Consider the following 23,440-nt stretch of genomic DNA (forward strand, 5'->3'; position numbering starts at 1 on the left):
ACACACACCTTCAAGTATAAAGAAATTTTCCTTACAGCAAGTGGCCTGAGTCTTTAAAAGCTTTTTACAGCAGGGGGAGTAGGAAACAAATACAGTGACAATATATAAAAAAAAAAATGTTTAAAAATAATAGGCACAGAACTTTAGTCATAGCTCTCTACATAGTAACTGCCACAGTCCTTTCTATTCTGTATGGAAAAGCTAATCAAAACAGAACTTGATTGAGCTATTGCTTCTAATCACTTCGGTTCCGCAAATTTAGCATCCTATAAGCAGGTGCCCAAGTGTTTTTCATTTTTTTAATTTCAAGCATCTCAGACTGTCAAACCATTCCCCTCCCCCTAAACCTGGGCTATTTTAATTTTCCTTCACTGTTCTACGTATATAATTTCTGCATCACACACACACACACACACACACACCTCCCTCCTCCTCTGCAGGGTTTTGAGGGGAGGAAAGAGCATTTGCCTCTCTATTAGTGTAAAAAAATGGAATAATCTGTGAACATTGCATTTACAAGCTAATTTCTTCACCACTGATGAGACCCATCTAAAAGAAGTCTGTACCTATGGTTATCGAGAAGGTATAGAGTAATATGCCATTCAGAAGCAAGGCTTTGGGACAGATTCTATTATCAGAGCAGTTTTTATGCACGACTTTGGTGGAGTCACCCTTCTATTTACATAGGTGAAAGCTCAGAATCAGACCCTGTTTCCGAGCAACTTTTTAATTTAATAAAAATCATAATTAAAATCAAGGATATATAGAACACGCTATTTAAGCTACATTCAATACAATGGAGTATTCCATCATAATTAGTTCAGCTCTACAGTGATAACAGAGATCTGTTCACATGACCAAAATAAAAAGGAGGAAGTCAAGCAGTCTGCCAGCTGTGTAAATTTAACGTGATAAAGCAATGATTGCAAAGCCATCTACAAAGGCTTTGACGTCTTCTCTGTAAAATTAAGAGCTGAAACTTCAGCCATCATCAACAATGCTTCTCATGCTTAGCAGAAAGAAAATCACTTCCTGTAACACAAATAATTATATTCACTCTACTGCTAGTTGCAGTACCTTGATTATAATGCAAGGGATTAAAAGAAGTCATATGATTAGTTCAAGTAAGGCTGCAAGCCATATTTAAAATTATGTAATTATACCCAACCAAGAGGTTAACGTGGTTATTCCAGATACCTGCAGTGTACACAAAGTACATTAAAGCTCACTTCCCCCGCCCCTAATTCTGGTGCAGTTCTGTGCAAGCTGGTCTCTCAGAGTATGTCTATGCTGCAATTAAAAACCCACGGCTGGACTGTGCCAGCAGACTTGGGCTTGCAGGCTGTGGGGCTGTTTAATTGCAGTGTACATGTACAAACTCTGGCTGGAGCCCCAGCTCCAGGACTCTGCAAGGTTTATAGGGCCTGATCCTGCATTCCCTACATTTGCATAGCTGTCACTGAAATCTATGTAAGCTTGCAAACAGAAAAGGATTGCGAAAACAAGTCTTGAATAAGTCTTTAAGAGCCCTCTGCTGCATGAAACTCAATGGTAAATTTCTAAGTTATAGTTTCTCTCCTCTATCTAAACTGAAGTACCTGTACCGGGTTTTAAGTGCTTCTATAGGAATTTAACATGTACAATTGCAAAAAATAAGACATTAAAAATACAAATCCATAGTGCCCATACAAAACCATAATACTATTCTCTCCCCACAAACAATATCAGCATTATCCCCACTTTTGATCACTCTCTCTACCCATCAGCCTAATACCACATTGTGTCACTTGATATCTGTTATCTTATGTATTGACTATTCCAATATACGTCTATTTTAACAGAAGCCACTGGGAAGCCTTAAAGTCTGTTACCACTTTAAGCATTTTCAAACTCAGCTTCAAATTAAGTTTCTTGATAAATTTTGGGGTCAGGCTTTTTGTGAGAAACCAAGGTAGTCTTTTTTCAGGCATCTGTCAACTTGAACAAGGTTATTCCCCAATGTTGCACCGACACACCTTCGCAATTCAGAAACAGACTTCCACCATCTAAATACGAGGGGTACATGAAGTAGGTATTAAAGTGGTGATTCATAGGGTTCCAGGCTTTGGCAGGCTGACGCATCTTGTTTCTACCATACAGGAAGTCCTTTTGCAGGAACATATTTATAAACCGGGTAATTCTGATCTAAATCTTAGAGCACAATCGTATGCATGCAAGTTGTGGTTGCAATGCATATAGGCATGAGCATGCACAAGTATGCTGGGAAGGGGAGACATGTTCTGCTGAATAACTTTATTTTTGCTTTTAAATACTTTCCAGTAGGAACACTTGAGCATTAGATAGATGCCCCTTCTTATTGTTGTATACAAATCTGAGTCAATGTTTCTCTGTGCGCGTGCACTTTGAAAATACGGTCCTCAGTTATCTGTAGAAGTGGCCTTTGGGAGGAGTGTCACAATTTTAGCAAGGGGAACAACCCCTCCACTTTTTGACCTTTACTGCTGAACTTTAAAAAAAGATGCATTATCCAGAAAAAACAATACAGATATACATTATTCTGTTTTAATTAAATGTTGCTTTGTTCAAAGGATGAGATTTAACATGAGATGTACTGTCACTATTCTTCGCACAAAGTTGGATTCTCCGGAATATTGAACTATAGAATAGGAGCTTGTTTTAAAGGATGATTTGAGGTCCAAAGGAATCTCGCCTCACATTCTGAGCTGAACTTTTCTGTATCACTATGACATCTAATTAGCTTAACTTGAGAGCAACATTTCCTTGTACACATGGGGGATGTGCCACAGCCTGCAGCAGCTGTGAAATTATGATTTCCATTATTTCAAAACTTCCCCTTCTCTTCTTTCTCAAGCAGTTTCTTCGCCTTATTTCTACCCTTCCTCCCTTTTCTTTATATGACTGAAGGATGACTTAATGAATGTATTTGTTTACCGTAGCTTAGTGCAGGGTTAGGAAAGAAGTTTGATCTGAAAAAGTTAATAGTGTAGTCTAAAGACTGAAGCTTTCTTATTTATTTAAAAAAAAGAGGTAGTTGGGGGGTGGTGTTTTCAACTACCAACACCTCCAAATCTTAGTCATAAAGTAGCCATCCATCTTGATGTAACTCAAGATGACGTACTGTAAGAGCACAGAGGCCTGAATCTTGGGAGATGAGGAGAACCTCCTTTGAGCTGGCAAATGTCATTAACTCCCATTGTCGTCAGTGTACTCTAACTTCAGAGCATATTGCATCCTTAGTTTCCAGCTAAGCAATAAGCAAAGCTGGAAGCTGAAATCCGTGTACTATCCCAAGTTAAACAGTCAATCCCTGAGCCTTTGGATCCTGGCAGGTCACAGACAGACATTGATGGAGCAGTTCCATGACTGAACAGGGAGGGAGGGAGAGGGAGAGGGGGAGAGAGAGAGAGAGAGAGAGAGAGACCGGGGGGGGGGGGGGGGAGAAGAGGGAAGAGTATTAGAGCCTTTCTTTTTTGGGTTTCCTTCCTTTGAAAAGCAATGCTCTGCTCCTGTGAGTAAGCTCCATTTTGTTGGAGATGCTGTCACCACTTGCTAGGTAAAAGTGTTTTTTCTTGAGGGAACAGAAATAAGTACTTAATGCTTGGAGACATATTTATTCTTTAGTAGGATTTAAACAAAATTGCTAGGGAAACCTAAGTTATATTAGTTTTGAAAGAACATATTGTCAAGATATAGTAGCTAGAAAGAATGATGGTAATGAGTTCCCAGCAAGGGAGACTTAGGCAGTAGCGTGGGTATATAAAACCAGGTCACACTATTCATTACTGTAGGTAAATGGCGATCCTATTTTACATCTTTAAATCAGTAACTATCTCTGAAGAAAAAAAAAAAAAGTGTTAGAGATCACATCTTCAGATCACGTTTTATGGGCATGAACATACATCTTGTTTGAATTGCGACGTGGCAACATTCACCATGATGCCACCCAAAAAGTTGTCTCCCTCCACATTAGCATTTTTTGGAAGCTTCAGTGAGTTTGAACTCCTGACTGTATGAATTGACCACATTCATTAGGATACATCCTGTGGCACAAGATGGTAAAATACACCATGGCTTCTAAAATGTTAACACAATGCTGCACGTAGACATTGACTCACATTGAGATGCCACTTGGGACCAGCTGTGTTGTAACCCTTTGTATGCTAGTGGCCCTAGTCACCAGCTGGGGATGGATAGACAGTCAGCCACACTCAGGTTAGATTTCTGTCCCTTTATTCAGGGCTCTCTTGTCTTCACAAAACAACAAAAAAAGTATGCAAAAAGGAACACAAACCATCTGGTTAGGCTTCGCACTGGGGTACTCTGGCCTCCGGTAGCTACCAAGTAGGACCATCTCCCACCCTGAGGGGCTCCACAGGGTCTGCCTGCTTGCCTTCAGCCTCATGTTCTGGTAACCAGAGGGTATCCTCTCTCCTGGTTCTCTCTCCTCACCCCATCTATCATGGAGCTGAGAGCCTCAGCCAACCATGAGGTGCTGATCAGCTGATTTCCAGCACTGTCTTCCACTAAAACCTCTTCTTCTATGCAGTTCTTTGAGGAAACTGCCTCCTATACTCACCAAAAGAAATGCAAGGAATCATTTTCACAGGCCTCTATATAATCTACAGTGCTTATAAAAAGAAAAGGAGTACTTGTGGCACCTTAGAGACTAACCAATTTATTTGAGCATGAGCTTTCGTGAGCTACAGCTCACTTCATCGGATGCATACCGTGGAAACTGCAGCAGACTTTATATACACACAGAGATCATAAAACAATACCTCCTCCCACCCCACTGTCCTGCTGGTAATAGCTTATCTAAAGTGATCATCAAGTTGGGCCATTTCCTGCACAAATCCAGGTTCTCTCACCCCCTCACCCCCCTCCAAAAAACACACACACAAACTCACTCTCCTGCTGGTAATAGCTCATCCAAAGTGACCACTCTCCCTACAATGTGCATGGTAATCAAGGTGGGCCATGTCCAGCACAAATCCAGGCTCTCTCACCCCCCCCCCTTTTTTTTTTCCGGGGACACACACACACTCACTCTCCTGCTGGCAATAGCTCATCCAAACTGACCACTCTCCAAGTTTAAATCCAAGTTTAACCAGAATGTCTGGGGGCTGGGGGGTAGGAAAAAACAAGGGGAAATAGGCTACCTTGCACAATGACTTAGCCACTCCCAGTCTCTATTCAAGCCTAAATTAATAGTATCCAATTTGCAAATGAATTCCAATTCAGCAGTTTCTCGCTGGAGTCTGGATTTGAAGGTTTTTGGTTTAAGATAGCGACCTTCATGTCTGTGATTGCGTGACCAGAGAGATTGAAGTGTTCTCCAACTGGTTTATGAACGTTATAATTTTTGACATCTGATTTGTGTCCATTTATTCTTTTACGTAGAGACTGTCCAGTTTGACCAATGTAAATGGCAGAGGGGCATTGCTAGCACATGATGGCATATATCACATTGGTGGATGTGCAGGTTAACGAGCCTCTGATAGTGTGGCTGATGTTATTAGGCCCTGTGATGGTGTCCCCTGAATAGATATGTGGGCACAGTTGGCAACGGGCTTTGTTGCAAGGATAAGTTCCTGGGTTAGTGGTTCTGTTGTGTGGTATGTGGTTGTTGGTGAGTATTTGCTTCAGGTTGCGGGGCTGTCTGTAGGCAAGGACTGGCCTATCTCCCAAGATTTGTGAGAGTGTTGGGTCATCCTTTAGGACAGGTTGTAGATCCTTAATAATGCGTTGGAGGGGTTTTAGTTGGGGGCTGAAGGTGATGGCTAGTGGCGTTCTGTTATTTTCTTTGTTAGGCCTGTCCTGTAATAGGTAACTTCTGGGAACTCTTCTGGCTCTATCAATCTGCTTATAAAGAAGAATATCCTAAAATCCCCTCCCGCCCTTTTCAGAAAGTACATGAACTCTAAATAGGGTGACCAGATGTCCCCATTTTATGGGGACAGTCCCAATTTTGGGAGCTTTTTCTTATATAGGCACCTATTCCCCACCACCACCACCCCGGCTCCCTGTCCCCATTTTTTACACTTGCTATCGGGTCACCCTAACTCCAAAGAAAATCATTCCATGAGAAAAAAGGTTTCTTGTTAATAAGCTCACACAATTCTTTGCTGGAGAGTTAGCTACTATATAAAGTCAGGAGGGATAGCTATTTTTTTTAAAATAAAGCCAGACATATATTTTTTATTGGTTTCAGAGTAGCAGCCATGTTAGTCTGTATCCGCAAAAAGAACAGGAGTACTTGTGGCACCTTAGATACTAACAAATTTATTAGAGCATAAGCTTTCGTGAGCTACAGCTCACTTCATCAGATGCATATTATTCAACTCACAGGTGATGGGGCACCCACCTCTGGAATTTTTTCTCCTGCTCCAAGTAGAAATATTATTAAGAATTTAGCCACAATGTACATTTGGTTAAAAAAAAAAAAAAAAACACACACACACAACTTGTGAACAAGGATTTGAATCAGCGAACAAGTTCATGTCCATCACCGCTTGTTGGCAGAAAGATTAAAGGGATACTCTGAGTGACGATAAATACAGTTAATACAAATCTTTACTAATATCAGATGATTATCGCAGAATGGATTTAAAATCCTGTTAGCTTTTCAACACATAAGAGTCTTTACTTTCCCCTATACACACTTTGCTCAACGTGAACAATGAAACTAGACTAGGTCAGTTTCATTTCCTGGTTTTCCTATACTAGCACAATACTATGATTGGGCTCTCAATCCTGCAGGAGGACAACTACACATTAAGTGATATTTTCTCTTCCTCTTGGGCATTATAAAAACTCTTTCTGCCCCCAATCTGAAATTAATTCTGAGTCTAAAAAAAATTACTTGGGACTATCCCTTTAAACTCTACAATTCCAGAATGAAAGAAGAATGCTCCTGAAATAGTTTAAATAAATATTTAAAATTTAATTTTACCACCTTTTAAAGAAATTATTAAAATGTAATAGCGAAAGAGAAAAACAGATCTTCTTTAAAAAAAACTGACTTGAATTTCAGTCTTTGCATCAGACAAACATATTACTGCATTTACTAATAACTACAGCTCTGAACAAATCTTTTATTTATAAAAAATTCAAGGATATTGTTAACATTAACAAAATGCATTTTTGTAATTCTAAAGTTAAGAATAGATTGTTAGTAGCTTCAGAAAAAGCGAGGTAACACACTCACGTTTCAGTCTTCTTGAATTGCTAGATGTTGTAATGATTTGCTGAGTTGTCCAAAGACAATAATCTTTTCTGCTGAATCTGTTCCCTAAGGGCTATTTTCCCTAGCACCCACATTGAAAACAGATGGCTAGAATAGAGAGTCTAACTACAAGCCGGCCCTGGCAAGCTTATCAAAATTGCATCAGCTATTCTAATTTGTTCCTGAAAAAAAAAACACAATCAACTTTAAATTTAGTCAGTTACAAAGAAGTAAGTTCAGGTACTACTTATCCCCTCAGTCCTCCTGCCAACTTGTATTTTACAACCACATTTTTCCTGTTTTCCTCTGCACTGTCGTGCAAGTTTTCAAACAGCTAACAAGCCAGGGGACTAAGGGAAACAGTGAAACTGACTGCATGTAAATCACCACCAAATGCACAAAATATACAAACTGAAAAAATAGAGAGATGTTAGGTGATTGCTGTAACTGAAAATAATAGATGTTTCTTGTAACAGTATGTCAAAACCAGAGAGATATAAGGTAGCTCTTAAAGTGATAATACCCCTTAAATCAAGTTTTACAGTAGTTGCTTTTTCATCCCCCCTCTTTCTCACCTGCCCCTCAAATGGGGAAGCCAACAAGAAAAAGAAAAAAGTGCTTTTATCCAAGCCTGGATCTTGACTCACTATTCTGTAATGCCTGTATCTGTGTATAAGCAAAGAGAAATCCAATGGGTGGATCAGAAAGCAAAATTACGGGCTAAGGCAGGTCAGGTAATACCTTTTACTAGACCAACTTCTATTGATGAGAGAGACAAGCTTTCAAGCACACACAATACCTTTTCTTCTGGTCTTATGGGCCAGTAATACTTCTGGACTCTATCCACACATTTTACTCAGGGAAGGATCCCACAGAATTTCATGGGAGCTTTGCCTGAGTAAGGGGTGTGGTTAGAACCCTAATGCTGCATAACTAAGCATTATTTCAGTATTACAGCAATTACATTTGCAAGAATCAATAAAGAAGGTTTGAAAAGGCAAATTAAAAAAATCAAATAAAATCCCAGTACTGCAGAACTATCATCTAGGTTACTGAATTTTTTTCTGAACTATATTTCTTCACAGGACTAGCTAATGAATAATCTGTTTTACATAAACCCTACCATATTTTATAAATAAGTATTTGGAAAAATAAGAAAGGAAGTGTATTAATTTAGATGGAATATATAGGCTCAAAGGTTAAAGGAGTTAACAAGACCCTATTACTGTTTGCGCTTAAACAGTGCTAAACAAGGTTCGGGGTTTGGTATACAGAGACCTTAGCTTGCTTAGTACCATGGCAAACACACCATTAAACATTACTTTAACCTTTTATCAAAAAATACAGAAAAGGGGGGGGAGGAGAACAGTTAAAGCATTTGAAATGTCAAAGTATTCCATAAGGCTTGTTTGTTTTAAGCTACAGTGAGTTTTTAAGAAGAAACCCTCCACCCTTGTCTGACAGATTTTTAGAGGGTACCAAAAATGGTAATTTTTGGGGTGGTGGGGGGAGAAGAAATTAGTAGATCAGCTGGAGCTTGCATTACTGGTGTTGTGAGACTTGGATTTTGTTTTTTAGAAGACAAGACAAAAACCCCCACAAAAAGGGAGAGAAAAGAAAAACAGAGAAAATGCAGCTTCTGTCTCTGGTGCTTATTTTAATTGCAACCTCAGTGCTGGAGAAACGCAAGCACAGTGCTGGAGAAACGCAAGCACAGCACACAGTCTTATAAGCCATTCTGAGACCTGGAAAACTTGTACCAGCTTTGGGCTATTTAGGGTATTGCTTTCAGTTGTCTTTTCCTAGTCACAGACTTATAGTAGTGTTGCAAAATATAGTCTTGCCTGGCTAAACTGGACTGTTATTAGACAAAAGGAAAAAGGTGAGGGATAGAAAAAAGAAGAAATAAGGTGGGGAAGGAAAAGGACACACTCAGATGGGTAACAGAGATTCAAAGCCTCACATCCCAGGAGGCGTTTGGGACATTGCAGAGCTGGCAGAGGTGGAGATGTCATTTGGGTCCCTCTCTGGTCAGGACATCTCCTAGTATCAAGATGACAAATGCTTGGGGTCCCTGGAGACGCAGGGAGTAGCAGCAACCATAATGGTGAAGCTCATTCCAATTTTTCGCCCCAAAACAATCTCTCTTTAAGGAACTCAAAAGGGAATGATGGGTGAAATAGCTAATCCTTTTATTATTTGGTTTACAAATTAGGCCTAGTTTTTAAACGAGCCAATTTTGGTTTATTGATTTTGGGTTTTACACTGTCTTGCTTACCAAGCAGAATTTTTACACAGTTCTTGAATTATATTAATTGGCCTTTTTATTTTGACTAATTTAAACTTTGTCTGTTTTGAAGCTTTCCCCCATTAATAGTTGTGACCTTTTAGAAACTTTTACTTACTTTTTACAGTTGAGCTGACAATTAGGGTAAATACATAGGCCCAATTATTACAGAGGATTTCTCCAACAAGCTCTGACACAAAGGGTTAAGAACGCACACTGATCAGAGTACAAATCCATCGCAATTAGCCAACAGAAAACATGTCTTCTTTGTACAGCAGTTATCACCTCCGAGTCTCTTAATATAGCACCAGACTACCCTTTCTTACAGCTAAACCCACAGGAAGGGAATAAGGAGATGGAGAGAATTCCTTTCCAGAGCTCCTCTTCAAATCAGCATGCGGGGGGGCGGGATGGGTAAGAAAGGACTGCCCCCCTTTGCAATGAGGCATTACAGCCTCAAACCCTGCGGATCCAAGGCCATCTTCAGGAGGCCAGGAGCAGTCATACAGAGACCCATGCCTCTATATTGGTTTAAGGGCTCCCATGCTATCTCCCTTCTCCCGGGCTGCAGTGGTCCCAGGATTCCTTTTAAAGAGATCCAAGCACAGAAAGGCCCTGCAGAAAAAAAGTAACATAGCCCCAACCTCTATTACCTTTCCTCCAGCAGGGTTTTCTAGGGTAAGGGGACCATGCATCCCTGTGGCCTATCACTGCTCAACACAGGCTTAACCCATTCTTGTCCCATTCGCTGCCCCAGTGCAATTCCGAACTCCAGGGAGAGCCCTCCATGCAGGGGCAATAGGGATACTACTGTTGTAGTGGCTAAACCCCTTATACATCTTCTGTGATGGCAGCAAGTTCGAGGAATCTTGGGGATATGATATGGCCCAAACTTAGTTTTATCCCTCTCTAGATATTTTTGGATAATCTTAATGAATTTTGCCAGTTCATGAGATGCCCCATATTAAAATACAATTTGTATTCCCCTGAACAGAAGGCAAAAAAGACATGAGACCTTTCTCCATCTTTTTCCCAGTCCTGTGACTTATCTATCTATCTTTACTCCCACGCAACAGAAGACAACCTTGTGATACAGAGAAGTTAAGGCCCATACAATGCAAATTAATCAGATCTAACCAAACCAATTTCTCAACCCATCATAAAAATTGGCAATGTTCTTTAACAATATTGGAAAAATAAGTATTTTAAGACACATTTGGCCTTTAAAACTTCTTAGTTCATCTCTTTTTCTCTCACCAAAACTGATTAACTTCAGAATTTAAGAAATCTTCACTCACCTTCCACACTATCAGAACAGGAGGTACCAATGCCTGTGTCCCCGCTGTCAGAAGCTATACTGTGTCTTCTGATATGGTTACTTCGGCTGCTCGATGGAATGGTTGTGGCCTGCCACAGTGATTCAGTACCAGATAACCATCCCGCAGAGGAGTAATCTGGGCCTACAGAGAAGGAAGTCAGAAGTCTGTCATTCCCGATACAGACCAGTGAAGTCAATAGTGACTATCTGGTTAGGAATAAAGTTACAATCAGGGCTCTGTGTACTCTTTGGCAAGGTTTGCCTAAATAGTTCTGTAGCAACAGTTAACTGTGGCAGTTCAAAGTAGCAGACTAGAAATTCCCCAACCACTTCAGGTAAACATAAAAATATACTCTTTTACTGGTTTAAATTTGAACCTGAACAAACAACAAAACTGCACTGATTGTAGCAAGAGATTTAAAATTATTGTATGTTGCCTGCCTTAAATTCACTCATCAACACGCCGCAGAACTGTGTTGCACTGAGGAAGCTGTAAGAGGAGAAGATGGAAGCTGGGTAGAAGGTGGTGGAAGCTTTTGGTACTTGAATGCAAGGAAGGTACAGTAGTTTCAAGCTGTACAATAATCACGCTACCTGAATGTTTTTGCTAAAATGAATCATTACTGGAACACTTAACACTGACATCTAACTGGTCAACACTAAGTTTCAAAGTTTAAAAAGACAGATAAATGGGGCAGCGCACATCTCTCAAAACTACCATTTCAAGCTGGCTACAGGCTCAGGAAAATATCAGTGCACTGTTTAAATTTGGAAGGTTTCTTTCACAATCACAGGATCTAAGATTTTCTTTTTTAAAGAAACAAAGATTGGATTGTAAAGCACAGTTCTGCAGAATTATGAAACATAGATTATGCAGAGTACGTGGCCATGCTAACAAAATTAGTCCCCAGAGTATACACTTTATAAGGATGATCAAATGCATACCTGGTGTATGCTAACCCAGATGTCCATCAGAAAGTAACTTTCAGTAACCAACATAGTCTAGTTAAGCATATTTCCAGGTAGAATACTGACAACCAGATTTGTACGTCTAATCAGAAGTCAGACATTAAAAACTGAGAAGCAGTGCACAGCATAGGTCTTGTTATACGCTGACCTAGCAGTTAACTACACACCACACTTTCAATAGTAAAAAGAAAAGGAGTACTTGTGGCACCTTAGAGACTAACCAATTTATTTGAGCATGAGCTTTCGTGAGCTACAGCTCACTTCATCCGTGAGCTGTAGCTCACGAAAGCTCATGCTCAAATAAATTGGTTAGTCTCTAAGATGCCACAAGTACTCCTTTTCTTTTTGCAAATACAGACTAACACGGCTGTTACTCTGAAACCTTTCAATAGTAAGTGATCATCAAAGGTTAGTCCCACATTCAGTAACCATTCTCACATGCCACTCACAGGTATTTTCAGGTCATTTAACAATTTTTGAGTTCATTACAACACCCCAAACCAGTGATCTGTCGTTCCCGGAGACGAGAATGCAGCTAATGAATTGATAAAGTAGTTTTTGACAGTACTCGAAAAATATACCCATCTAACAAGCCTACTAGCCATGGCGAAAACATGTATACCAACATGCCTCTAAAATGCCCTACCTCCTGCAATTTAAGGCAGTGGCTCTCAACCTTTTCAGACTACTGTAACCCTTTCAGGAGTCTGATTTGTTCTGTGTACCACCCCCCAAGTTTCACCTCATTTAAAAACTACATGGTTACAAAATCAGATATAAAAATACAAAAGTGTCACAGTACACCATTACTGAAAAAAATTGCTTAGTCTCTCATTTTGGCCATATAATTATAAAATAAATCAACCGGAATATAAATATTGTACAGTAGTTATGTTTCAGTGTACAGTATATAGAGCAGTATAAACAAGTCATTGTCTGTGTGACATTTTAGTTTGTCTTGACTTTGATCGTGCTTTTTAATGTAGCCTGTTGTAAAACAAGGCAAATATCTAGATGAGTTGATGTACCCCCTGGAAGACCCCTGCATACCCCTAGGGGTTCACGGACCCCTGGTTTGAGAACTAGTGATTTAAGGAATACGACAGCTGGATACAGTTTCCGGGGTACAGTAGTTAATTGTAATACTGTCAACTATTTAATACATTTTCAGAATTTGTAACTGAACATCTCTCTCGTTTTTGTTACACCACCAGTCCCTTCCTGGTTACTTCCCATTTTTCCCTCTTAATAAAAGATAATTGTGAATCTTTTTCCTATGTTGTTGTCGGAGTCTGTCATTTCCTTCGCTTTCTCCACAGTGTTCTTTACCCTCTTCCTTTACATTTTCTGTCTTCCCCCCAAACTCAAAACATCTCTGCCTGCCCAAACCACTACATATATTGTCCTGTCCCCCTGCCAGCCACAAAACATCCTCACAGCAGTGATAGGGAGAATTACTGTTATATCCTTCCTTCAGCTCGTTCCCAGCAATTCGCTACACTGCCCATCTCTCTTGCTGCTCATGGTAATTAATGTCCTGCTAAAGATTTGTATTTTATTTCCTCTTTTAATAAAGCAGAAGTACAGAAAAGAGGTACAAATACCAAAAAAGTAATACAAATGTTTCTTGTTGATATTGCAGCCTAACACACAAAAACATATGTACTGAAGAAAAATCCCAGTCATAAACTAAGTACACACAACCTTTATGCCCAACGCAAAGCTTATACAAGAAGCAATCTCTACATTCGAGGGTCATCTAGATTAGAACCACCTATCTTCCCCACTCTGGACATGCCCAGTGATTGCAACTGCAGTTGGCCTACTTGCAGGAGACAGAATATGGGGGATGGAGGGAAGAAAGCTTCTTTTTTCTTTACATACCATAGCAGGGGCCAGATACAGTCTGGCCACTAAGGAATGCAGCACATCTAAATGATGTAGTTCCAGGTGTCTAAACTGTCAGATGTGCCATAAACAAGGCCCTACATTTTTGTTTAAATTATCTGGGAATTTATCAATGTTTCCATTTAAAAATTTTGAAATGGATGAAACAATTAGTGCAAAAAATCACCCCCCCCCCCCAGTTTTATCGGGTTTGATAGAGGGGGACGGGATGACAGAAAAAAGCAACAAAGAGAAAACGTAAGTGTACTGAAAGTACAGAAAAGACGTTTAATGATGTAGTTTATTGCATGAACTGTACATTAAACAGTACATACACATATGCACACGTGTGTAGGTATATACATTTTCTACTATTGTCTTGCTTTCACAGACAGCCTTGCATTTACACTTAGACTAAGTGATTATTAACAAAACACAGCTACCTAAGGTAATGGACTGGATTTTCTTAATCAGTATTTTCGTAAGAATGGCCATACTGGGTCAGACCAACGGTCCATCTAGCCCAGTATCCTGTCTTCCGACAGCGGCCAATGCCAGGTGCTCCAGAGGGAATAAATAGAACAGGTAATCAAGTGATCCATCCCATTGCCCATTCCCAGCTTCTGGCAAACAGACGCTAGGGACCCCATCCTTGCCCATCCTGGCTAATAGCCATTGATGGACCTATCCTCCATGAATTTATCTAGTTGTTTTTTGAACCCTATTAAAGTCTTGGCCTTCACAACATCCTCTGGCAAAGAGTTCCACAGGTTGATTGTGTGTTGTGTGAAGAAATACTTCCTTTTGTTTGTTTTAAACCTACTGCCTATTAATTTCATCTGGTGACCCCTAGTTATTGTGTTATGAGAAGGAGTAAATAACACTTCCTTATTTACTTTCTCCACACCAGTCACGGATTTTATAGACCTCTATCATATTCCTGCTTCGTTGTCTCTTTTCCAAGATTAAAAGTCCCAAATTTATTAATCTCGCCTCATACGGAAACTGTTCCATACCCCTGATTATTTTTGTTGCCCTTTTCTGAACCTTTTCCAATTCCCATATATCTTTTTTGAGATGGGGCAACCACATCTGCATGCAGTATTCAAGATGTGAGTGTACCATGGATTTATATAGAGGTAGTGTGATTTTTCTGTGTTATTATCCATCCCTTTCTTAAGGATTCCTGACAGTCTTTTAGCTTTTTTGACTGCCCCTGCACATTGAGTGGATGTTTTCAGAGAACTATCCACAATGAGTCCAAGATCTCTCTCTTGCGTGGTAACAGCTAATTTAGACCCCATGATTTTATATGTATAGCTGGGATTATGTTTTCCAATGTGCATTACTTTGCATTTATCAACATTAAATTTCATCTGCCATTTTGTTGTCCAGTCACCCAGTTTTGAGAGATCCCTTTGTAACTCTTCAGTCTGCTTTGGACTTCACTATCTTGAGTAGTTTTGTACCATCTGCAAATTTTGCCACCTCACTGTTTACCCCTTTTCCCAGATCATTTATGAATATGTTGAACAACAATGGTCCCAGTACAGATCCCTGGGGGGCATAACTATTTACCTCTCTCCATTCTGAGAACGGACCATTTATTCCTACCCTTTGTTTCCTATCTTTAAACCAGTTACTGATCCATGAGAGGACCTTCCCGCTTACCCCATGAAGGCTTATTTTGCTTAAGAGCCTTTGGTGAGGGACCTTGTCAAAGGCTTTCGGAAAATCTAAGCATACTATATCCACTGGAACTCCCTTGTCCACATACTTGTTGACCCCCCTCAAAGAATTCTAGTAGACTGTAAAAGAAAATCATGCATCGTCAAAAACCACGCTGAATCTTCCCCAACAAATTATGTTCATCTATGTGTCTGACAATTCTGTTCTTTACTATAGTTTCAACCAGTCTGCCCGGTACTGAAGTTAGGCTTACCAGCCTGTAACTGCCAGGATCACCTCTGGAGCCCTTTTCAAAAGTTGGCATCACATTAGCTATCCTCCAGTCATTTGGTACAGAAGCAGATTTAAATGATAGGTTACAAACTACAGTTAGTAGTTCTTCAATTTCACATGTGAGTTCCTTCAGAACTCTTGGGTGAATCCCATCTGGTCCTGGTGACTTATTACTGTTTATTTTATCAGCTTGTTACAAAACCTGCTCCAATGACACCTCAATCTGGGACAGTTCCTCAGATATGTCACCTAAAAAGAATGGCTCAGGTTTGGGAATCTCCCTCACATCCTCAGCTGTGAAGACCAATGCAAAAAATTCATTTAGTTTCTCTGCAATGGCTTTATTGTCCTTAAGTTCTCCTTAAACATCACGATAGTCTAGTGGCCCCACTGGGTGTTTGGCAGGCTTCCGGCTTCTGCGTACATAAAAAAATGTTTTGCTATTACTTTTTGAGTCTTTGGCTAGCTGTTCTTCAAATTCTTTTTTGGCCTTCCTAATTATATCTTTACACTTCACTTGCCAGAGTTTATGCTCTTTTCTATTAAGATTTAGCTTCCACTTTTAAAAGGATGCCTTTTTGCCTCTGACTGCTTCTTTTACTTTGGTGTTTAGCCATAGTGGCACTTTTTTGGTTCTCTTACTATGTTTTTTTAATTTGGGGTATACATTTAAGTTGAGCCTCTATTATGGTATCTTTAAAAAGTTTCCATGCAGCTTGCAGGGATTTCACTTTAGGAACTGTACCTTTTAATTTCTGTTTTAACTTCCTCATTTTTGTGTAGTCCCCCTTTCTGAAATTAAATGTTACCGTGGTGGGCTGCTATGGTGTTTTCCCCACCACAGGGATGTTAAATTTAAATTATATTATGGTCACTAATGTATTTGAGTGATCCAAAATTAGGGAGAAAAAAAATCAATATAAACCAAAGTAACAGTTTTGTAAAACCCAGGCTTCAATGTTTTTGGTAAAAAATCAGTAAAAACTGAAAACAAAGGGTCTTAGCCATGAAAAAATGAAAATTACTATCTTAAAAAGAAAAGGAGGAGTACTTGTGGCACCTTAGTCTCTATGGTGCCACAAGTACTCCTTTTCTTTTTGCGAATACAGACTAACATGGCTGGTACTCTGAAACCTATTTCCTCTTACTATCCCACTGGTGCATTTTGTAGATGAAAACTATTATGCAGAGTAAGTACTGTACACATGTGGTAGCTTTTCATAGTTAATTTACTCCACTGCCATAAATTGTTTAAAAAAAAAAGCAGAATGCAATAAGACACTCCAGTTTATTAAACTGAGTCCCGAGAAAAAATTTGTCTCAAGAGCTGAAAGTTAAGTTGTAACCAATACAAATTTAAAAAGTGTAAAGATACGAAGCCCCAATTCTAAACTAAGGCAGTTAAGAAAGCAAAAAACAGAAACCAAAAAATAAATATATATATATAATCTCCATATCCTTGCAGGCTGAATTAATTCAGTTTATTATTTAAAATTCATTAGCTTGGAGTATTTAATAGAAAATTGCATGACAAACACCACATACACTGTCTCATAGCCCCCACCTCCTCTTCAACACTACTTGGTGAATTTGTGATATATTTATATATAAATATAAGAGTGAGGGACTAATGTAACTGAGCCAAGCTTAATATGGGCAGATGATATGCAAGCTTCTCCACACTGCTCTGCCAGTGCACCTGTGTTACCCTGCTGTTCTTATCTTAAACCAGCCAACCAACATAAATTGCCAATCTCGCCTAATTGGGGGAGGAGGGTGAGAGACACACAACACCAGCAAGTATCACACCAGTCAGACATCAATGCAATATTTTACAGTTTGACCAGTTTTATCTCATGAAGATGATCTGATTTACAAATAAGTGCACAAAAATCTGTTCCAAAAAGATCAGAATTATGGTCAGATCAGGTAGCAATTCCTTCCAATGAGCACAACACACACACTCCCAAGATTCTATGTCTGGAATAGGCTTAGTTTAATCAAGAGCTGTTAATTATTGCTCTCTAAGGCTGAGCAGACAAAATAAATGAAAGATAAGATGCTGTCTTACCACCATGAGTATTTATATATAATATAAAAATAATTTTAAATATAAAATCAGTAGACAGCAAAGTGTATACAGAGGCAGAAGTGGACTAGTATTTATTGAGACAGATTAGCTCAACATTCATTGCCTTCTTTTGTATAAAATTTAACCTTTCTACAGAAAAAGTCACATATAAAGTATTCAGATACCAGACAGACAGCTAGCCAGCTTTTTGGCTGCATCAGCACTTTATTTTAGCAGCAGGTGTAGATTTTAATATAATTGTGCATAAATTTATGCATGTATATAACAGAATAACCTTCACAAGAAGGGTTTTAGAATCCCAGTTTAGTGAGTTTGATAAAGAGTTGCTTCTACAATAGGAACAATAAAGGAGTTAATGAACTTAGACACTAAACTACAAGCAACAGCTGAAGTCTTCCACCCTTGTTATGAAATTGGTAAAATACTGAAATTGGTAAGTTATATTGTAAACTACAGAATACCAGATTTTCTGTCCTTGACACGGCTTTGGACACAGCAATTTCAAAACTGTGACCAGAAATGAGTCAGCTTGGACAGCCAACATTAATTTTAACATTCCTTGTCAGTTTAAGAGGAACCTTGCTATGCTGAAATTAAACATGAGCATGCCCTAATTTGTCATAGTTAGTCTTTCTTCAAAAGTTCATTTGCTTTATAAATTAGACTGTAAATACGATAGTTGGAGTGACTTTTGATTCAAATACTCCTGTGGAGGAACAGTGAATGGTTACAAAGAAAGGAAGATCAGTTACCTTAGGGTAACTGGAGTTCAAGATGGGTGAGCCTTATGAGTACTCACTGTGGGTGCACTTGTGCTCCATGAGCCCAGAACCAGAAACACTTCGAGAGCTGCATCCAGTGCCTCCTCCTGCTCCAAATAGAGGGCACAAGGGGCAGTGCAGACCAACTGTCAGCCACCTCTCTAGTCCCTGCTCTACCATGAATCCAAAGAGGACCCAAGCAGCGGGGAAGGAAGGAGGATCATGAACATCCATGGGCGCTACACATCTTGAAGAATTCCAGTTACTAGGAAAGGTAAGCAACCTTCCTTTCTTCTTTAAGTGCTGATTCCTATGGTTGACTCCCAGTGCTCACTGAGGAGGAGGGTGCGAGGAAGCATTCTGTACTACACAGCGGAGGATATCAGAGCCAAAGGAAGCGTCTGAAGCTGAAGTTTGAAACAGAGCACAATGGTTGGCAAAGGTGTGTACAGAACCGCAAGTAGCTGCTCAAAGATATAGCTTCTCCTTTCATTCTGACAGCGATAGCAACAAATAATCTCAGAGACTTCCTAAAGGGTCTTGTCTGGCGCAAACAGAAGGCCAAGGCCCTGCATACATCCAGAGAATTAAGCTTGACTTCTTCAGTGCTAATGTGGGGCCTTGAGTAGAACCCTAGAAGGCAAACAGTCTGGTTAAGGTGAAATTCAGAAGGCACCTTAGGGATTAGTTCGGGATGCAGCCTCAAAAGAGACTTTGTACCTGTGAAAGCCTGTGTCTAGTGGGTTTGCCCCAACCTGCCTTACCCTCCTAGTGGAGGTCATAACCTTAAGGAAGGCCACCTTCCAAGAGAGGTGCAGGTGGGAATAGGAAGCCAAAAGATAGCCTCATGAGTGCAGGGGGGACAATGCTCAGACAGAGATCGGTTTAGAAACTGGAGGGTTTCTCTTTATGATGTCCTTCCGGAGCTTCATAGTCATGGCATGGGTAAAGACTGAGCAGCCCTCAACAGGGAGATGGAACGCATCAATAGCTGCCAAGCATATCTTACAGAACTGATTGAAGACTTCAAGTCTGTCTGAAAGACAGGATATTCCAGGATGAATGGGATTTCCAAATGTCTCAGAAGGTAAGCAGTATAGCATTTCCATGTAGAGGGTTTTCTGCTGCTACTAAGAATAGACTGAATGTCCTGGGAGCAGGTTCTTTCTATGCTTATCGTCTATCCAAAAATCACTATGCAGTATACTTTGTTACAAATCTTTCTGCTCCTCTACAGAAAGAGAAACCATATAAAATTAAGCTTGGGTGGATGATGCAGCTGGTTTGAAGCATAAGTGAACAAGTTGGGATGGCAATGTGAAATTAGCTAAATATCTTAACTACACTTTACTGAAGTTTCAGGTTCTAGAAACTATTTGTATGTAGATTTTTGTTTGTTTTAGAAAAGATTGCGGCTTCTTTGGTGCTCGCACAGCGAGGTAGTGGAATCAACATTCAAACAACTTTTCTTTACGAAAGATTTGTTTGGGAATGTCCACCACTTTTCCACCATAATAATTTAGGATATATGTACAGAGTTGCTGTTTCCACTTTTTGCCAACAATACTGTCAATACCATCGATCGGCCAATACTGCACTGGAACTGGCCTGTGCAGTTTACAATATTTGTAATAGCAGAGCTCGCAACATGCACAATTTCTGAGACGCTGAGGGTTAAGAACTCCTCTTCAGACAAATCAAGCAGGAACTAAGCTCCCATTCTGCACACCTTCAGAAAGTGCTGGCAGGTATCTCCTACCCTACTGGCCTTATATGGTCAGCAACTGTGGAGAAGCCCCTCCTATATATATTTATAGTCTGCAGGCTGGGAGCTCCCCTCCGACATATCTTTTAAGGTGACATTCAGCAGAGAAGTTCTTGTTCCTTGTGCAGAAATAGAGCTCATTCAACAAGAGCAGTCATATAAATTAACAGATTACACGTACAAGTTAAGAAAATATACAAAAAGAAATACAATAAGACCTGTGTCCTTCTATGTATACTTCAGAAGAGGCGTGCATAACGTTTCAGGTCTGAGACATGTCTATAAAAACACCGTTCTTCATAGATAAAACAGATTAATATTATTCTAAAGCCAAAAAAGTTTGCATATCAGTAAAACTGTGTTCCAAGCAAGTTACAATTTGCCTCAAAACTGATAAGATATTGTGTAGTCCTCTACTCCTCTCAAATTAAAGGGGGTTGAAAATTATTAGGGAAGCACTACTTCACTTCTAACTACAGAAACAAGGTACATTTCTGCACAACACTAAATCCCAATTTGGTGAATAAACAATGGCAAATCCATATATATTATATTAATGCAATTTTATAAACAATCCATCTAAGGATTCTGGTGGGATCCCACAGCATAAGAGAAAAGCTCTTGTGGTTTACTATAGCACCAGAAACCCTCCATTCCATAAATTGTTTTCTTATAACTCACTGGCAGCCATCTATTATGATTTATAGACCTGTTCAAACTCACAATGCAATGAGTGGCAAAACTTCCATTAACTTCAGCACAATCAGGCCCCAAAACGTCTTACACATAGCAAAATATGACCTTGTAAAGTAACAAAAAGGATAAATTTATTAGCTTTAATAGAATCAAACCCCGCAGGTTGATAAGAGTCCTCAATTCCTACGGATCTCAATTGAATTTGAAGGTGATGATCATCTTTCAGGATAAAGGAATTTGGACTGTGTCTTTTAATATGTTTGTACAGTACTCAAAGCAATCGTCCCCACCCACTCTGCAGAAGCTAGCACAGCTCTAGGCTGTAATAACCTTTCCAAGGATGTCCCTGATGGCCACCATCGACAAAAAGGAGCCTGGGGTCATTCAGCTCCTAAAAGAGAAAACTGGGGGAAGGGAGAGCATGCTAGGTTCTGAAGTTGCTGTGGAAGTACAGGGTCTACATGCAGATGGCCCTGAGCGCCTCCCTGGATCGCTGGTCATCCTCCAGGTTAGGGAGTGACTTCTCATCTCACTGCTCACAACAGGGAGATGTGGGGAAATCTCTGCAAAGAAAGAGTCTATGAAATCTCTGCAAAGTCCCTTTCTGAAGCTTTGTGTGTGATAGGAACAATTTAGTCCTTCCTTTTTACTGCATTTTCTGTCTTATTTTTCTTTACAGGTTTTGTTCCCCCCCCTTTTAGGATTCTCTCTCTCTCTCTCGTGTGTGTGTGTGCGCGCTATTGATCTTTGCAGCATTAGCAGACGACCATATATAAATCTATAGCTTAAGAGCTAAACAGAATTCTTCTACATTAAGTCACCATCGGGCAAGAGGGAAATTGACTAAAAGTCATATGGATTACTCAGATTACCTCTGTGGTTAGCTTCATTAATAAAGCACTACTGAGCCACAGTGTTACTTTGGCTGCTCTAGTCTGTCTGCTTCTGAAGGTTTTTCTCTGCTTATGATGGACAAATTATCAGGAAGCATGGGAGGGGTGGTTATGCATGTCAGGTGACCAGCAATGCATGGCTAAGTCACTATGTTCATGCACTCTGGAAAAGGCATTAGGACAGGCTTTAAGCAATAAACATTCAGCAATGGTAACTAGATTTTTATCTTGTGTTATTTCAACACATTTATTTTATTTAACAAGGCTTCTGCAGGGCTTCAATTAGGACCTAATTTTTTTAATCTCCTTCCTCTGAAAGATCAGGGATGGCCATGGCTGGAGATGGGACTCTGGAGGAGAAAGGCCAGGACTATGAGGTGGCACTGAACAGTTTATCTGTCAGTGCTTGGCTGGCTGGTTCTTGCTCACATGCTCAGGGTTTAACTGATTGTCATATGTGGGGCTGTAAAGGAATTTCCCACAGGTCAGACTGGCGCTGACCTTAAGGGTTTTTGCCTTCCTCTGCAGCTTGTGGGTATGAGTCACTTGCCAGGATTATCTGGGTCTCTCTCACTTAATCATTTGCCTGCTATTGCAGGGACTGAGATTCACCAGTGCCTGAGGTCCCTCTTAATCTCTGTCAATGGTACATAATAATCTAGTCTCCCTGTGGGCTACAATACTGGGATCTAATTTTGGTTGTTGGCTTTTGTATGCAGGTGCTGGTGGCCTGTACTATAGAGGAGGTCAAACTAGATGATCTGGTGGTCCCCTCTGGCCCTATACTCTAAAACAGGGGTGGGCAAACTTCCTGGCCCGAGGGCCACATCTGGGTGGGGAAATTGCATGCAGGGCCATAAATGTATGGCTGGGACAGGGGTGCAGGAGGGAGTGTGAGGTGTGGGAGAGGGTGCGGCGTGCAGGAAGGGGCTCAGGGCAAAGGGTTGGGGTGCAGGAGAGGTGCGGCAGGGGGCTCAGGGCAGGGGGTTGGGGTGCAGGAAGGGGTTGGGGTGCAGGCTCCGGCCCGGCGCTGCTTACCTTGAGCGGCTCCGGAGCGACAGTGGCACGCAGCGGGGCTAAGGCAGGCTCCCTGCCTGCCCTGGCCCCATGCCGTGCCATTCCCAGAAGCAGCCAGCACCACGTCCCGGGGGGGGGGGGGGGCGGGGGAAAGGGCTCCATGTGCTGCCCTCGCCTGCAGGTACTCTCCCAAAGCTCCCATTGGCTGCGGTTCCCCATTCCCGGCCAATGGGAGCTGTGGGGGGTAGTGCCTGCATGAAAGAGCAGCACACTGTGCCCTCTGCCCTGCACCCCCCCCCGCCCCCGCTCATTCATACAGGGGCTGTAGGGACGTGGTGCCAGCCGCTTCCAGGAGTGGTGCGGGGCCCACGGCGGTGGCTATCCCATGGGCCAATCCAAAACCCTGACGGGCCAGATCCAGCCCACAGGCCGTAGTTTACCCACCACTGCTCTAAAAGATTACTATAAATAAGAAGGAGAGAAAATGGATAAATAGTAAATAAGATGAAGGAAGGGAAAAACCAGAAAGATAGAGGAGTGGGAAGGG

The 23,440-nt window shown here is 40.7% G+C and overlaps 1 protein-coding gene across 1 annotated transcript in view; it reads right to left on the minus strand.

Moving 5' to 3' along the window:
• Nucleotides 1-23,440, minus strand: part of CEP85L (centrosomal protein 85L) — a 179,521-nt gene that overhangs the window by 142,925 nt on the left and 13,156 nt on the right. The window contains exon 2 of the mRNA XM_077812142.1: nt 10,832-10,993. Coding sequence (XP_077668268.1) covers nt 10,832-10,993 — 162 coding nt within the window. The remainder of the gene's footprint in view (nt 1-10,831; nt 10,994-23,440) is intronic.

The sequence above is a fragment of the Eretmochelys imbricata genome, chromosome 3, assembly GCF_965152235.1.
Source record: "Eretmochelys imbricata isolate rEreImb1 chromosome 3, rEreImb1.hap1, whole genome shotgun sequence".
NCBI lineage: Eukaryota > Metazoa > Chordata > Testudines > Cheloniidae > Eretmochelys > Eretmochelys imbricata.